We start from the raw sequence: 17,177 nt of genomic DNA, 5'->3' as shown, positions 1-17,177 counted from the left end.
TTACAGAAACTTGGAAGAAATTTTAAACCGCTCCCAGTAGCTATCGGGGTCTTTTCCTGGGTCGCCCGTGAGGGTGACAATTCGACGACTGGCTCTGATCATGTGGATCACTCTGCCTATGGTGTTTGGGTTGAGAAGAGTCTTCCCCTCGTTGGGCGAAGGGACCTTTTCATCACTGAAGGAACTCTGCGGTATGCTGTTGATCTCTCCAAAGATGAACAGACTAGACTTGTGTCGGGTGAGCGCGACATTCAGTCGACGTGGATCGGCGGCAAAGGTCCATCCGTTGCTTCCTGTCAAGCAAAGAGCGACGATGATGATCTGAGCCTCTCGGCCCTGGAAAGTATCGATTGTGGTGCAAACGACCTTCTCTAGAATCTTGAACTCTCTGAATCGCTTTTGAAGAGCTCGCATGTTCGCTCGGTATGGTGTGAGGACAGCGACATCAGCTGGTGAGATGGAAAGTTCCTTCATCATTGGCTCGAGGTACTTTGCTATGCAGTCGGCCTGTCTTGGGTTGAGTTTCGAGGGATTGTCTGGGTAGTTGCGGCAAGGACAATTGAGAGTGTCGAAAAACACGGGGAGGAGACTGTCCGGGCTATCAGATGGGAGGTGGTGGTTGAGCTTGACATATTGCTCGACCTTGATGCCGAGGGGAAAGCCGATTGGGCGGCAGAGGGGACTGTACTTGAAGTAAGGTTTGATATCATCGTAAGAAGCTTCAAGCATCATATCGAAGAGACCTTTTGCCATCCGATGCTGCGTATGGAGGTGGAAAACCGGAAAGCCGAGGTGGATGAACCAAGACAGCCATGAAATCTCGGCTTCACCAACGAAGCGGTTGGTTGGCAAGTCAGGATGGTCTCGGTGACAATTAGCGCGTCGAACATCGAGTCTCTCAATCGCTGTAGCTAGAACTGGGGCCAGCTGCTTGGGATCTCCGACGGCAATCATGGGTCGAGGGGTGTTGCCGAAAACCACGAGCCCGTCTGCGCGAAACAGGGTTCCTGCTTCATCAAAGACAACTGCTTTCGCCATTTTCGAGTTGAAAGTGAGGTATGGGTCGTAGCTAGAGGCTGCTGGAGTGGTGGCAACAACGTTGGCGCAGGCAACGACATGTGCCATGAGATCGACGAGTGATTTGCTTTGAACATCCTTTCCATAGCCTTCGACGTACTCTTTTGGGGTGATTATTCCACGGGCGAGACGGACAAGAGGGATAAAGGTACTGTAATCCCGATGGAAAACTCGTGGGTTGGGAGAGACCAGGGCGCCAAGGTGGTGGTGAAGATTCCAAAGTTCAGTGCAATCATTGGGGGTGAGAGGGGGTACAGTCTCTGAACCCAAGGCGCGGAGGGTCCACCAGCAAAGAGAGTGCTCAAACTGCCAAGGAGAAGAATTCCAGATGCCAATCTCTTCGAAAGGAGTGCCCAGTAAAGCCTTCAGACAGTTCTCACGCTCCATCTTGCCGTTGTAGCCACGAACCAACATGAGCCGCTTGACAGGGTGCCCAGCGTCGGTGAGTGTCTTCACGATGGACTCGGCGATGTCGCTGCTTTTGTCAAGGATGGTGTCGGTAGCAACATTGGACGCGGCGCTGACGTAAAGCTTTCGGATGGACGGATTCAAACACAGGAGCGTGACGAGGATCGAGGCCAAGTGTGATTTGCCCATTCCAGGAGCAGCTGAGACGAGACCAATACCGAAATGGAGTTTGCCAAAGTACTCTTGGGCTCGCTCACGGTCATCTTCAAAGACAAAGTCGAGGCACGCGTCGCGAACTTCAGCGGTGACACCGTCAAAGACATCGAAATGGGGGAAGCGGAGGGACGGTGTTGCCTTCACCACACCCCAGAGGCCTTGACCGATGAGAATGTCATTCAGGGCCGCTCTCTTTTCCGTCGAGAGCTTGTCTTGATTCATCACAGCAGGCCATGTGCCAGAACTGCTCAGTCGGTTGACGGCATCGATGCGCTTCCTCTCGTTTGCGATGCCGGATTCGCAAATGAGTTTCAAGGTCTTTCTGTCCTCTTCTCGAGCCGAATTGTAGTTCTCGGACGCTGCTGGGGTGTACGTCCGATCTTTCCCAAATGCTGGTCGGACAAGACCGAGAGCGATACAATTCTTGAGATCCACGCGTCGGAGAAGATCAGAGCCGTACGCGAGCTGAACGACAGTCCAGGTGACGTTTCGGGGTTCACGAGAATCGTCCGGGTCCTCTATGAGTACGTTAAACTCCACGCGAGCTGGAGCAAAGTCTCCCTTCAGAGCGCGACGGGTGGCGCGCCAATGTCTCCGAACCTACCAAGTTAGAGGCCGAAACTTAGGGGACTTGACACAACTTACAAAGATCCCTTCAGGCTCCAAAAGACAGACGAAACGTTCTGTGGTGGCAGCAGGCTCGTCTCCAACCTTCTAGATCAGAGCAGGAAGCCACATCATTTCAATCTCCTTGAGAGCGGCGTGAAAGTCCCAGACGTCTTGGACGTGCATTTGAGTCAGGGCGGTGTCTCTCTGGTTGAAATTATCGTAGTGGACCCTGGGCGGAAACCCTCGGCCTCGGTTTCGCGGAATTTGGTGGTTGTATCGCTCCATGTCCCAGGTGTGACTGTTTGCTGTTAGTAGGCTGACGCGTAGAGACGGCGGAATGCTTACTTGTCACCATAACCGTAGTGAAAGGGCTTGAAAGGCGAGGCAGTGACGTCAAAGAACTTTTCGGCTTGTTCTCCGGTTGCCTGGACGAGAAGCATAAAGCTTCTTTGTTGAAGTAGGTCCGTGAGCTTGATGGTATCGTGGATCAGTTTGTCTTTATTGATCCAGCCGTCAATGGTTTCCTCTCCATGGAACGGGATGCCGAAGCCAGTGACAGTGGGGTCGCATGAAAGATTGACAGAGACGATACAGAACTCTGTCGCTTTGTGGGACAGGAATGCGTACTCGAGGTGCTTGGCCTCCCCGTCGTTGAGAGGGCGATGACTGATGGTGAAGTGTTGATTGGGGAACTTGCAAATGATTTCGAGCGTGCGGGAGGGGGTCATGCGAGTGTTGGAAGAGTACCATGCGCGGGCCTTGGTGTCGACATCGCGAGGGACGGAAAGGCAAAGGCCAACATATGCCTCGGCGTTCTCGGGGCCTTCCTTCACGAGCGATAGAGAAAGCGAGCTGTTGGACGTCAAGATCATCAAGGCGCCGGGACTGTTTGGTTTCTCAAGCATCAAGCCGCACCTGAGCGAAACCAGGGAGATGCCAGAGCGAGGCTCTACCCCTCGCGCAATGATTGCGCTCGCCATGTTGTGGTGTGCGTTGTTGTGGATGGGGATGATGCAGGAGGAGACAGGCTGCTTAAGAAATGCACGAGAGTGAGAGTTGAATGGTGGGTAGATAAGATAAGATAAGAGCGGGCGCGAGGGACGCGCGAGAGGCAGTGACTCAATGTTACACCAAGTGCCTCAACGAGCCACTCAGATGTTTTCGGCTTGTTCAGAGAGAACATCGATAACCTACAGGTCGATTGTCGTTTGTCGGCGGCATCCAAGACCATTTCGGCAATCTGCGTACCGCGTTAGACCAGGTGCCACTGCATGTCCAGACTCAAGATAGCCCATGACATCGAGGACCCGAGAGTCATTCAGCGGTGCGATAATACCGAGTCTTAATCGCACTTAATCTTCATAGATATGAATAGCCTAATTCTTCTCATTTCATGTGAGGCTATGCTTGCGTCCACATTATTTTAAAGTCGAGACCTCCCTGGTCAAGCTCTATTGCTCTATTGATGGCGAGCTACGGGTCGCTCATGAAAACGCCGTGGTCAGCATTGGCCCGGACACTCGCCGATGCCCCTGCCCAGACTGCAACTGATGTTGCCGCTAAGAAAATGGGGGAATCTAGGACGACAGGCTGGTAAAACACCCCGACCACCAGAGAGGAGGATCTTGCTTAGAGGAGGAGGAGATCCGGGTTCTTCTGGCTCGGTTATCTCATCGAGGGCCGGGCTTCAACCATAACAAGCTCTAACCCTAAGATTATTAATATCATAATTATTTGCATAACTTATTATATAATCTTAGAGCTTTGTTAGCTAAAGGAGTTATAAAGTCCTCTACTCTTGCTTCTACCTTAATTCCTACGCCTATTCCTATTATGGCTTCTACCTCTGCTTCTATCTCAGACTCCGACCAAGCCACTGCTTAACGGCGGGTCAATCCCGAGGAAGTAGATTTTCTGGTTCCGGCTCGCGTTCCGAATGATCACTCGGACATTGAGGGCGACGGTACCAACGCTATGGAGCTGGGGGGATTTGATCATTCAGCCTTCCAAGGCGCTTGAATAAAAGTACGATTAATAGTGGACATAATCAGTTGAACGACCTAAGCCAACGGCTTGAAACCTCTGACTGATCCATTACAGCTCTCGAATCAGCTCAATCCGGTCGCTTTGCGGATGGCATCAATGAGAATATTGTTGTAGTCACCGCCAGCTTCATACGTCGCAAACCCTCCGAGACCATGCTTAATGACAAACTTTCCCTTCTCCCTAAAAGATCGAGCATCATCATATGAAACCCAGATGTTGCTCGTCGCGTTATACACAATAGGCTAGAGATTATTAGTCAAGAAAAGTAGTCAAATGCGGAATCTCACCGTCTTGCTGCAGTCATCAAAAGCGTGCGCGATGCCACGTGCGGGTTTTCCCTTTCTGTCAAGGAAACCGGCCTCAGTGATCAAGCTCCAGAAGGTGTAGGTACCCCCAGGAGGCTGAGGGTTGCCACAGTCATCCACAGGAGGATCCGAATCCCAGCTGCTCCCCTGGAAGCGGTGAGATGAGTTCTGAGGAGGATACTCATTGAGCTTTCCATTAGCTCCAAAGGCGGATGTTTTGTTGACCGAGAAACCATGCCCGTATGCAGGAACACCGAGAACAAGCTGCGACGAAGGGATGCCGGCTGCTGACCACTTCTCAACAGCCTCATCCCCTGCACCCTGATTGTTTCGAGAGTCGCAGGTCCGAGAGAGGGGGGCGTTCGGTCCTCCAGTGGGAGACCACGCGCCGTAAAGGTCGTAGTTCTACGTTATCAGCGATGGCCTTCTCAATAGCCAAGAGACTAACCATGATCATGATGTAATCGAGAACATTGGCAAAACCGTCGAGATCAGTCGATGCAACTCCTGAGGCATTGTTCCAAGGGAACAGAGATCCAGCAGCAGTAAGGTAGAGATCCTTGCCCTCGGGCTGCTCGCGAAGCTCCTCAAGGAAGGCGAGGAAGTTGGCAGTGTCATCATCGTTGATTGCATTGCAGCCGAGGCCCTGTCTGTTGGGGTACTCCCAGCTACGTCTCATCAGCATCTCCCGGTTGATACGAACGTTACCACTCACTCAAAGTCGAGACCATCCAAGCCGTGCTCCTTGACAAGATCGAGGCAAGTGTTGACAAAGGCGGTTCGGTTCTTGGCAGACCCAAAGCTAGTAGAGAACCATCTGCTACCAGTCCAACCGCCGATCGAGATGAGTGCTTTCACACCCTGAGCCAGTTAGCCTAGCTCTCGAAAAACATGGAATACCGACATTTTTCTTCGCAGCATCGACAAAGACGGGAATCTGATCCGGCTCGGAACGTGAGAGGTCCAGGCTTCCATCGGGGGATGTCTCCCTGTTGCCGTCAGCGTTGATCTTCTTGGCTGAGAGGTACATACGCAAAGGCATATTTGACGTCAGTGAACTTGTCCCATGGCATATCCGACACCGGGAACCCGCGATTGGCATGGAAGCCCGCAAAGTAGGTAGATGCAACAAGACTCGGGCTGCTCGGGTAGCTAGCAGCGCCGGCTCCCCCAAGGCCAATCAGGCCTACAAAAGAGTGAAGGAGTGTCATAAGGAATGTAGTTGAAGAAAAGAAGGGAGAGCACAATGACTAGTGGTTACGATTGTGCGTCGTTGGACCTATCCACGATTTAATACCTATCTCAGCCATGTCGGATCAGTTGATCACAATTAAAGACGTACGCGTTCTGCATAAACTGCCAAGGTTTAATAACGTCCGAGCAACCCGTACCTTGACACTTTTATTCAGAGTTTCCTAGCGTGTTCCAGAAGCACGGCATTCACCAATCCCACTTGCATTTCTCAAGTGCCGGAGAGCACAGCCGCTTGTGGTTTTTTTTAGGTTTGACACCTTGCTTCTAGAAGACCCCTTAATTTCCGAATGTCCCGGGTAATCGCTTTGCTTCGATACTACTGTTGCATCTGCAGCGTTTCACTGAATTTTGGACCAGGTAACAAGGTCCCTTACCCGGAAGACGAGTGATCAAGTTCACATAGATTTCGCCCGTCTCACCACTCTGAGCTGGTTCATTATCACCTTCCATGACCCGCAACCGTGATGGTAACACAAATGCTTCCAGAACGCGATCGTTTCAGATGTATAAGAAATATCGACCGTCATACGGATATCATAGGTCCATCACCCCTCAGTCAAAAGTGTACGCTGCCAAACTATGAAACCCTGATGCATGCTCCCTCTGCACGGTATTCACCTTTTCCTTCAGATACTCCTTCTGATTCGGGGGTATTCTCTCAAAACTGAGCAGAAACTTGACGAGAAACAAGAAATCCTCAATCCTCGACTCAGCATCCTGCTCATGACCAATCGGTAGGGCCAGCACGTCAGCTACCGTGCTTGTTATGTCAAACAGCTTCTGAAGAATGCCAGATCCGTGAATCCCGATGCTCTCGACTCTGTCCAGTCGCCCTACTAGATTCCGCAGCTGAGCAGAGAGACGTTGCGCCGGAAAGTGCATTGAAAATCCCTCGTGAGAGTTCTTTGGGGGTACAGACTGCAAGAGTCCTTGAGACAGAGCAAGCTGCCAGACCAGAGTTCGAAGCCAGAGTCGAGTGACAAAGAGATCGGCATGTTGCAGTTCACTGAGACCTCCGTATCCTCCAGATACGAGCTCCTTTTCAGTTTCGGCTGCCCCAATCTCATCTTCATCCAGCTGAGCTTGCTTGCTCTCGATCCAATCTGCCGTTATCTCAGGCACTTCGAGGTCTGCGTCTTGTAATGCTCTCCAATGTGACAGAAAGGTATCATCCATGATGAGAAACAGGTGAATGAGTCGATCAAAGCCTGCTTTGACGTGCTGGGGAATGCTTGAGTCTGGCAGCGGAACGCCGGTTCTCAGAGGAGGGAGTATTGACGGATACCCTGGCATGATTGTCAAGAACCGCTCATGGATGAATGCTTCCCAGTATAGCCGCTGCCTCCTAGCCAACTCTTGATCATCAATCCTGCGCTCGCAGACATTTTGATCAACTTGGAGCATTTGAATCATGGCAATGGCCTCTCGCAGAATAGCCAAGCTTCGATCAAATCGCTTCAATGCCATGAGACATATCTCGAGAAAGATGCACGTCATGATGCGTTTGACAGTTACTGGTAACCTGCTGTCGATCTCGCTGCCGAGTTCTGCTTGCCGATGTGCCCTGAAACTGTGGTGCATAAGATCCGTCATGCGAGTGGTGATATCGTCGTTGAGGCCTTGGGATATTTCTGACAGATTGATGGTCACAGCGCCGAATGCAAAAACAAGGGCCGAGTCTTCAAAGCTCCGCTCCATATTCTCAACAGCCGCGACAATCTCTGATGACAGAATAATCGGGTTGACAGGAAACACGACCTCCTCGTAGGCAGTCACGAGGTTGAGAAAAAAGTCGGCCGTATACGCCCCTAAGCTCGAGGGTGAGTCTTGGACTTGCGGGGGAGTTGTACTCGATCTCGAATCAGTCGTGCCCTGACGTAATTGGGCAACTAGGCGGCCACGAATCCCAGGTTTCCTCTTAGATGGGGCTGTCGAGTAGATGCAGGACAGGTTGAGGTGGGCACATTGAGAGCAGGGGGTTGCCCCATTGCACTTTACCTTGCGAACACGACATGGCTCGCATGCTCGCGTAGCTCGGCTACTCATTGCGGAATACCGGGATGAGACTGGTTGATCGCGTTCGCGTTGTTGTCAAGTGTCAAGTCGGAGAAGTGGAGTGTCACGATGATCAAATGAGGAGCAACACGTGACATACTGGTGGCTTTAATTCGCCAATTACGTTATTTCCTGGCGTAACTGTAACTCCAACTAAGCTGTAAGCGTAGGCCATCTCCAAGTCGACAGAACGTCCGCTCTGCACCGAGCGTGTGATTATGTTATCAGCGCGAATATATCATTGCTATCTTATACTTTGAGTATTTATTGCCAAACAAAGTATAGGATTAACTAAAGCTTTCCCAAGAGACATGAAATTGGACCCTTTCACGATGGGACGAGCTTGGAGTAACGGCAACATATTGCATTACTACACCAATGCCAGACTTGCACTATGTAATGACTGTATATACTTCACTAATTGCTCTCCTTCTTCTCGATATAGAAAGCTCCAGCCTTCTCCTCAAATCCCGCATCCAGTCGCTCAACCGTGGTCTCCTTAAACTTGCGTGCGCTAATGTGTCGCTCGAAAAGAATGTCCAGCTCTGCATATGTACGTCCCTTGGGCTCAGGCAGACGGAAATATGTCCAAACAGCACATACCAAGCAGGTTCCAGCCCAGAAGAAACCCGCCTTGGCTCCCCAGTTCCACGCCGATGGGTTAAGCATGCGAGGAGTTATGATGTTAGTGGCGATACCTGAAATGTTGTACAAGTTCCTTGCCAGCACCACAGACTTTGTTCGAAGACGAGTCGATGTCAACTCTGCAACCAGGGAATAGCAGACTGGTCCAACAGTGCAGTCATAGGTAAAGGTGTAGACCAGAAGCAGAGATCCGATTGCCCACTGAGCAGCCACATTGTCGCGACCAGCAAAGGCCACACAGCCAATGGTCAGGAGGAACAGAGACATGAACAGTTGACCGTAGAGGTACAGAGTTCGACGACCGAACCATCCCATGAGGAACCAAGAAAAGACAGTTCCAACAGCACCAATGGCATACTGGCCGAGAGACATGCTGAAAGAGTTCTCAATAGCCATACCGGCCTGCTGGTAAAAGTAGGTCGAGTATCCCATAAAGGTTGAACCACAGAGTGTCTGAATCATCCAGGTAACGCAGACAATCTCGGTTCGTCGCAGACTCACTCCCTTGAAGAGATCGAAGTACGTGGTTCCTGCCTGGGCCTCCTTTTCCATCTCATTGGTGTGAATCATCATCGAGATCGTCTCGTCGGGCTTAAAGTCGGCGTTTCCGTTGCGGACAGTAAGGCGCTGTAGAGAATGCTTGGCCTCTTCGATGCGACCTCGTCGAACAAGCCACCAGGGAGACTCAGGGGCGAGCCAGATTCCAATGATGAGAGGAACAGGCCACATCCACTGAAGTGCAAAGGGAATCTTGTATCCCCACTTGTCATCGCGGGAAAGCATGGCTCGGAGGACTCCAGAGGCAATGAATTGTCCCATGACCCAGCAGAGGTTGACGTAGGTTGTGAGGTAGGCTCGGAGGTGAGTCGGGCAGACCTCTGCAGCGTATGTGGTGGTCAGGGTCTGGAACACACCCCACGGAATGCCGATGAGAATCTCTCCAATGAGAAGTTGAACCAGGGTCTCGGAGAAAAAGATGATGAAGATGAAGGCGATGCAACCAATGAGGGCGCCGATGAGTGTCTTGCGGTAACCGAAACGATCGGCAATGATGCCATTGAAGAAGAGACCGAGGATCTGACCACAGAGAGTGCCATTGGAGAGTCCGGATTGCCATGCAGCTGTGAGTTGATAACTGCCGTCTGGCTGTTGAACTCCAAATTTGCGCTGAAAAGGGGGATAGGCGTAGAGGTTGTTCAGGAGGGCATTGTCGAATCCCTCCATGACAATACAAATCGAGATAAACACCGACCAGAAGCAGGCCTTCTTGTAGAGCTTCAGAGATGCCAGCAACCCCATGCCACGCTCAGCTTCAGCCGCAGCTGCAGCCTCGTGAGCGACAGACACATCGACGGCGACGGGTGCCATGGCAGGGGCGATATCGCCTTGAGTCTTTTCAAGGTTGGAAGCCATTGTGATGAGGATGAGTTGATGAGTTGATGAGTTGAGACCTGACTTGGGATAGAGGGGACATCTTATACTTGAAACAAGGCACTGTTGTACGAGTTACCTAGTCTGCATCACGAAGGCATAACGGTGGCGGCCAGGATAGAGGCCGCAATTAGGCCGATTCTCCAAGCTAACCACGATTTGGTGGTTAGTGTGTAGTTAAAGTCGTCGGTCCGGGCTCGAGGATGTGTTGCTAAACCGCTCAACTGGTCTGCCGAGGCTAGACCCCCGGATTCTCCCCATGGGGATCATGAGATCTGGGGGGTATCGGGCCGAATTACTAGTTAAAATTTAACGAGTGTTGACGGCTCGATTCAACGACTCGCTTGGCTCAAGACATGCTAACTTGTTTGAGCTGGTGAATCCAGCAATGTCTCGGACCGACCAAGGGCCAATCAATGGAGGGAATTACTCGGTCCGACGATTGACCAATCGGCTGAATTTCCCATACACCATGAATCCTTCTGCTGACTGAAGGATTGGATTCCACTCGTCGGCCCGACGAACTTGTAGATCACTTGGTATTTAAGGCTCCAAAGGTGCATGGACAGATGTTCAGCAACTCACAATGACGGTCCCCAAGCGTATCAAGCAGTGGTGGAAGCACGCCACCATCTACCAAATCTATCCCGCCTCTTTTTGCGACTCCAACGGCGATGGAGTTGGCGATCTTCAGGGCATCATCTCCAAGCTGGACTACATTGCCAGTCTTGGAGTTGATGTGATCTGGATCTGTCCCATGTACGATAGTCCTCAAGTCGACATGGGATATGACATTTCCAACTATGAAGATATCTACGCCCCTTATGGTACTCTTCAAGACATGGAGCAGCTGATCCGCGAGACTCATGCCAAAGGTATGAAGATCATGCTGGACCTGGTCATCAACCATACTTCTGATCAGCATGCTTGGTTCAAAGAGTCCCGCTCAAGCAAGGACAACCCCAAGCGTGACTGGTACATTTGGCGACCAGCCAAGTATGAAAATGGCCAGAGAGTCCCTCCCAACAACTGGCGCTCCAACTTTGGAGGTGGCAGTGCTTGGGAATGGGATGAGTTGACTGGAGAGTATTATCTTCATCTCTTTGCCAAGGAGCAGCCTGATCTCAACTGGGAGAGTCCGGTTACCCGCCAAGCCATCTATGCTTCATCTATGGAGTTTTGGCTCGAGAGGGGAGTTGATGGATTCAGAGTCGACACTGTCAACATGTACTCGAAGCTTCAAGACTTTCCAGACGCCCCTATTACCGACCCCAAGGCCAAATATCAACCTGCCGGACTGTTGTACTGCAATGGTCCACGCATGCACGAGTTTCTCCGAGAGATGAACGACATTCTTACTCGATACGGAGCCATCACAGTCGGAGAGCTTCCCAACACGCCCGATCTTGAACGCGTGCTTCGATACGTCAGCGCCGATGAGAAACAGCTCAACATGGTGTTTCAGTTCGATGTTGTCGATGTCGGTTTCGGAAAGACTCACAAATACGAAACGACTCCGAAGAATTATACACTTCCCGACTTGAAGGATGCGGTTGGTCGGACTCAGAGTCTGATCCGTGGTACTGATGCTTGGACGACCGTGTTTATGGAGAATCACGACCAAGCTAGGTCTGTTTCTCGATTCACAGACGACCGCCCCGAGTATCGAGTCGCGGGGGCTAAGCTGCTTGCTGTGTTGCAGGCTTGCCTGAGTGGAACACAGTACATCTACCAGGGACAGGAGATTGGAGCTGTCAATGCACCAAAGGCCAGCTACCCGGCCGAAAACTACCTCGATCTAGACAGCTACCTCTTTCTGGACATGGTCAAGGAGCGAGCTGGCGACTTTGACAAGGCATTCAACGCCCTGCAACACCTTGCCAGAGACCATGCGCGAATTCCGATGTGCTGGTCCAAGGGGACGTTTGGAGGCTTCTCTGATGGTGCTGAGCGGGCTGGAAAGGCTGTCCAAGAACCCTGGATGAAGGCTCATCCCCTGGCAGGCGAGATTAATGTTGCCTCACAGTTGGACGACCCGGACAGTGTTCTGGCATTCTGGAAAAAGGCTCTCCGGTTCAGACAAGAGTTCGCCGATCTTTTGGTGTATGGGGATTACAAGGTTCTTCGACCTGAGGACCCTGATGTGTTTACTTTCCTCAAAGAGTCTCCTTTGGATGGTTCAAAGGCGGTGGTTGCGCTCAACTTTAGCACAAAGGAGACACCTTGGACAGCCCCTGACCGCGACCTGGGACTGCCAGAAGGAAAGCAGGTTACACTGGTACCCATCATGTCGACGCACACAGGCAAGAGAGGTCAGGAATTGGCTCCTTTTGAGGGACGGGTGTATCTAGTTACGTAGATTCAGCTACAGACCCGAGACAAACGAATGCCAACGTTTCTCGGTCAATGACAAGTCACCTTTACCAGAGCCAAGATCCATTATGTAAACGAATGCTAATAGGCGAGCACAATCACCCCACATGTCACATGCGTGATTAATTCTCTCAAACCACGCATTCTACACCAATCATCACTCGACTTGTCATCGTGCATACAATGTCGACAACTCAGACGCAGCCTGTAGAGGCGCACGAATTGACTGCTGAAGAGCAGGAAGAGACTGAACTTGAGTCCGACCGCCTCGACAAAGGAGCTTATCTGAGGATCTTTACGGCTTGCTTCTCTTTTTTCGTCGCCGGCATCAATGATGGCAGCTTGGGAGCTCTGATTCCGTACATGATTCGTGACTATCAAATCACGACTGCCATTGTATCCATTATGTAAGTATTCCTTTGTATCATGGGCTCTGCTGACAGCCATAGATATGGCGCAACCTTTTTAGGATGGGTCTTTTCGGCAGTCACAAACACCCACCTGTGTCAGTTCCTGGGTCTCGGATCGATGCTCGCCCTTGGAGCCGTCAGTCAACTCATTGGTCATGTACTCCGCCCTTGGAAGCCTCCATTTCCCCTCATGGTTGTCACATTCTGGTTTACTGCTATTGGGCAAGCCTTTAACGATACCCACGCCAACACATTCGTGGCCAAGACCAGAGGAGCATACCGTTGGTTGGCTATTATCCACGCCTCATACATGGGAGGCTGTCTAGTTGGGCCTTTCGTCGCTACTGGGATTGCTTCCAGGCAGACTTCCAAGTGGTATTTCTTCTATCTGTTTGCAGTGGGCGTCAGTGCGGTCAATATCTTGTTGGTATGCTGGGCATTCCGTGATACGTTGGTCATCAGTCGGAGAACACAGTCAAAAGCCCCTTCGAGGAACAAGGATGCTCTTCAGCTGATCAAATCGACATTGGGACATCGCAGCGTGTGGTTATTGAGCATGTTTTACTTCTTTTACGTTGGATCTCAAATCACCATCAACGGTTGGGTAGTCGAGTACCTCGTTCAAGTTCGTGATGGAAACCTGGCACAGATGGGATTTATTCCAGCAGCCTTTAATGGTGGCTGTCTTATTGGAAGGCTTGTCTTGGCTGAACCAACGTATCGATTCGGAGAGCGAAGGATGGTCTTTTTCTACTGCGTAGTTGCAATTGGTTTGCAGCTCGTCTTTTGGCTGTAAGTGACTGTAACTGACTCTTGAGGCTGCTAATACGGATAGGGTACCCAATATCATCGCCGCTGCTGTTGCCGTCAGTTTTCTTGGATTTGTCACTGGACCTTTGTTTGCAACCGTAAGTGCGTCATTCAATACAGAGACTTGTCTGACTTTATAGGGAATTTCCCTCGGCACCAAACTCTTTCCTCACGAGAACCATGCAACAGCCTTGGGTTATGTATTTGTATTCGCACAAATGGGAGGAGCCTTTTTTCCAATTGTTACAGGCGTTGTAGCCTCTCGAGTTGGTGTCAAGGTTCTCCAGCCATTTCTAGTGGGCATTCTATCTGGTGTGACCATCAGCTGGCTTCTTATCCCGCAACCCAAGTCACTTCCAAGTGCCACTCTTCATCAGGAGTAACTAATGGGAGGTCTTTTCTTCAAACACTTCCCGAAGAATTCGATCCTTCTTGGAAACATCTTCGACGCCGCTTCTGTCGTTAAAGACCTGATCCATCTCTTCCAAAGTCTTGCCATTGGTTTCAGGGACAGAGAACCAAACCCAGATGAAAGAGAGGAGGCAAAAGACGGCAAAGAACACATATGCGCCAAATCCCGTCTCACGAACCAACGGAGGCGTGATAAGACCAATAATAAAGTTATTGATCCAGTCTAGATTGTTAGTTAGGTCATATAACTAGAGTTATAACTTACTTGAGCACGTGGAAATAGCCACACCCTTTGCTCGAAGACTTGATGGAAACACTTCTGATGGCATTGCCCATGGAACAGGTCCCCAGGAAGCACCAAAAGCAAGCATGTAAAAGAGCAGGAAAGCAACGCTCGTCCAACCCTCTGCCTTGTGACTTGGCCAGTTGTCTGAGAACTTGCCAACAAGAGCAGCAATGATAACGTGAGCAACAAGCATGAGGACGCTGCCTAGGAGTAAGATGGACCTGCGGCCAAACCGATCGAGTGTCCAAAGACTCGTCAAGACGCCGATCAACTGTGTGACATTGAGAACGCCCGACATGGTAAGTTGCATATCAAAATCGAGACCCATAGTGCCAAAAAGAGTGGGTGAATAGTAGATCAAGGCATTGATTCCAACAAACTGCTGGAAAAACATGATTCCAGCACCGACAAGGGTACGACGCCAACAGCCTGGCTTGAGACAATCTGTCCAGCTCACAAACTCGAGACGTATTCTTCCTGAAATGTCGGTTCGTTTTGTGAGCTGGGGATGTCGTTCCTTAAGGATACCAGTCTGGAATCGTGCCTCGGTAATGATTTCCATCCATTCTCGTTGGACTCGGGGATCTGTCGCAGGGAGAGCTCGCAATTTGGCGAGATTGGCCAGAGCTTCGTCTTCTCTATCCTTGGAGGCTAGCCATCGCGGCGAATACGGGAGGAAAATTGCTCCAAAGCCAAGGACGAGACCGGGAAGTATCTGCAGGAGGAAAGGAAGCTGCCAGGACCAATGACTAGAGATATGTCGAGTACCATAGGTGATATAAAAGGCGATAACAATTCCAGCAACAATCGAAAGTTCTTCGAAAACGAGCAGTGTACCTCGGATCTCTGGGGGAGAAATCTCCGAGATGTATAGAGGAATAACCATTGAGAGCCTGCAAGGTCAGCTAGGTCAATTATGCATCACATCACTTACTGTCCAATGCCGATGCCACCAATGAATCGACCAACAACCAACATGGCGTAGTTAACTGCAGAGGTTTGCAGAGCTGAGCCAATTGTAAACACCACGACTGAAACCATGATGGAACGCTTCCTGGAGATCCAATCGGCAATCCAGCCTTGATTTATGGCTCCAATAAACGCCCCAAGAGTAATCATGGCCGTCATGAGCCCTTTCTTGAATCCAGCACCGGGTGCGTCATCAGAAACCTCTGGGAATCGGTCGAGAAAGTGATCCATGACCAGTGTAACGCTAATCACACCTTGGTCATATCCAAATAGAAGACCGCCAAGGGCTGAAAAGGCAGCACAAAGGGCCACATAGTGAGAGTTGAAGAGACCACGGAACCCTACAAAGTTAGTCATTGAAGCACACAGATCGATCAACATACCTGATGGCCCATATGGCTCGACTGTCAAGCTCAAGCCAACATTTTCCTCAGTGGCGACGCCATAGTCAAGATCATCCTTGACTTTTTCGAGTTTCTTAGCCATGGTAACAAATAATAGTAGATGAATGTGAATGATTTGGGACGTGTCCCTTAAGCAGTCTTTATAGTTTATCCCACATAACGGCGTCAGCAAGGTTTCATCATAGTACCTCCACAACGACCAATTGACACAATGCGATTACTTTGTTTCTCCACGTCTCCATGGCGGGGAAATCTGGGGTCTGGGGTATGGTTGGAGTGCATGAGTCAGGTTCCATGAAATGGTCTGCTTTTTTGTCTAGTCACGTTAGTTGGAGAAGACGGGACTGATTTCCGTCGGCGGATACACGTTGAAATATGGATTCGGGCCTTTTTTCCGATGACGCCGTCATACAACAAGTGGGAGTATCGGGATTGCCTGTCCGATGACGGGACAAACCCCGAAGCCTCCACTAGTTCTTACCATATACACGGAGAGAAGGCCTTTAGAGTGTGGGATTGGGCTCACGGTAACTGAAATTGAGGTTGCTTTGTCGTTGATCTTTATCGTATCTTTAAAGGCTTCTCAAGCTGCGGTAACCAAGCTCACTCGCATGCATGATGCCGGTATCCTTACGAATATAATCCGCCGCAAGATATACGCAGCCGGTTACAGCACTCCCCGGAGACAGCCACATTCCCAAAGCCTGTATCCCCTTGGGCAAATTAATACTGGCCTAGGCCAGAAGGGCATTGGAGAGAACCCCAGTCAACCAAGCCTAAGTCTAGTGCCAAGCGCTTCCCTTCAACAATTTCACGTGCTTTTACCTCTCTGTCTAAAGTTCTGTCCATCTTTTGATCGCTCTACTCATGCACTATCGGCATTATCTCCGATAATATTGCAGCCCAACGTCCCTTGGCATGTTGGGGTAAGGCGTGAGGTAGTAATTGCAACGATCAGGGATTTTCAGCGTCGGATCCGCATGAGAATATGGTGGATCTACATGTCGAGGGCCGTTTCGGGCCGCCTTGCTATGGACAGGGATGGATACGTTAACCGCGGTAGTTTCAGCGGCTTTTGGACTGCGGGTAGTGTGTCTGCCTGCTCAACTTTACATACATGTAGTGACCTGTCTCGCGGGTTGAGAAATAAACGAGACACCAGAACATCAAGAGGGTTAGTTATCTAGCTCCTCTTAAGAATAAGAATTAGCTGAAATAGATCATAATAAAGGTAAAGCTTTAGATCTTCTTTCTCCATTCTTACTCTTCTTTACTTATTACCTTTAAAGGAGGATAAGCGAAAGGTTTATACTGAGGTTTTCCTCGATCCCGGTAGCCTACATTCTTTTGGATTATTTAAGTTTTCTCTTTTTTCGGTCTATAATGGCCTACCTGTTTACGACGAGAGGTCCGAATTCTTTATAAATAGTGGATATGCCGCATTGTGATCATGCCAACCATCATGTGA

The 17,177-nt window shown here is 50.4% G+C and overlaps 7 protein-coding genes across 7 annotated transcripts; 2 read left to right on the top strand and 5 right to left on the bottom strand.

Moving 5' to 3' along the window:
* NCS57_00987100 (AAA-12 domain-containing protein) lies at window positions 1–3,290 on the bottom strand (the record flags this gene model as incomplete). Its single annotated transcript, XM_053059631.1, has 4 exons — window positions 1–2,301; window positions 2,347–2,415; window positions 2,479–2,608; window positions 2,656–3,290. The coding sequence occupies 4 exons, from the start codon at window positions 3,288–3,290 to the stop codon at window positions 1–3; spliced, it is 3,135 nt and encodes a 1,044-aa protein (XP_052910025.1).
* A 1,128-nt stretch (window positions 3,291–4,418) lies between these two features.
* Window positions 4,419–5,872, bottom strand: NCS57_00987000 (Chitinase; the record flags this gene model as incomplete). Its single annotated transcript, XM_053059630.1, has 6 exons — window positions 4,419–4,598; window positions 4,644–5,066; window positions 5,110–5,329; window positions 5,377–5,522; window positions 5,566–5,650; window positions 5,694–5,872. The coding sequence occupies 6 exons, from the start codon at window positions 5,870–5,872 to the stop codon at window positions 4,419–4,421; spliced, it is 1,233 nt and encodes a 410-aa protein (XP_052910024.1).
* Window positions 5,873–6,467: 595 nt separating this feature from the next.
* Window positions 6,468–7,961, bottom strand: NCS57_00986900 (Zn(2)-C6 fungal-type domain-containing protein; the record flags this gene model as incomplete). Its single annotated transcript, XM_053059629.1, has 1 exon — window positions 6,468–7,961. The coding sequence occupies one exon, from the start codon at window positions 7,959–7,961 to the stop codon at window positions 6,468–6,470; it is 1,494 nt and encodes a 497-aa protein (XP_052910023.1).
* A 426-nt stretch (window positions 7,962–8,387) lies between these two features.
* NCS57_00986800 (MFS domain-containing protein) lies at window positions 8,388–10,028 on the bottom strand (the record flags this gene model as incomplete). Its single annotated transcript, XM_053059628.1, has 1 exon — window positions 8,388–10,028. One exon carries the CDS (start codon window positions 10,026–10,028, stop codon window positions 8,388–8,390), a length of 1,641 nt encoding a protein of 546 aa, XP_052910022.1.
* A 604-nt stretch (window positions 10,029–10,632) lies between these two features.
* On the top strand, window positions 10,633–12,405 carry NCS57_00986700 (Aamy domain-containing protein; the record flags this gene model as incomplete). The annotated part of the gene is made up of 1 exon (XM_053059627.1): window positions 10,633–12,405. One exon carries the CDS (start codon window positions 10,633–10,635, stop codon window positions 12,403–12,405), a length of 1,773 nt encoding a protein of 590 aa, XP_052910021.1.
* A 197-nt stretch (window positions 12,406–12,602) lies between these two features.
* Window positions 12,603–14,022, top strand: NCS57_00986600 (MFS domain-containing protein; the record flags this gene model as incomplete). Its single annotated transcript, XM_053059626.1, has 4 exons — window positions 12,603–12,826; window positions 12,869–13,621; window positions 13,665–13,737; window positions 13,780–14,022. 4 exons carry the CDS (start codon window positions 12,603–12,605, stop codon window positions 14,020–14,022), a joined length of 1,293 nt encoding a protein of 430 aa, XP_052910020.1.
* NCS57_00986500 (uncharacterized protein) lies at window positions 14,023–15,791 on the bottom strand (the record flags this gene model as incomplete). The annotated part of the gene is made up of 4 exons (XM_053059625.1): window positions 14,023–14,273; window positions 14,316–15,229; window positions 15,271–15,646; window positions 15,689–15,791. 4 exons carry the CDS (start codon window positions 15,789–15,791, stop codon window positions 14,023–14,025), a joined length of 1,644 nt encoding a protein of 547 aa, XP_052910019.1.
* Between the last annotated feature and the right edge of the window lie 1,386 nt (window positions 15,792–17,177).

Source organism: Fusarium keratoplasticum, chromosome 8 (assembly GCF_025433545.1).
Source record: "Fusarium keratoplasticum isolate Fu6.1 chromosome 8, whole genome shotgun sequence".
NCBI classification, from domain to species: Eukaryota; Fungi; Ascomycota; class Sordariomycetes; order Hypocreales; family Nectriaceae; genus Fusarium; species Fusarium keratoplasticum.
The sequence above is the reverse complement of the archived record's forward strand: the minus strand, read 5'-3'. Positions and strand labels throughout refer to the sequence as shown.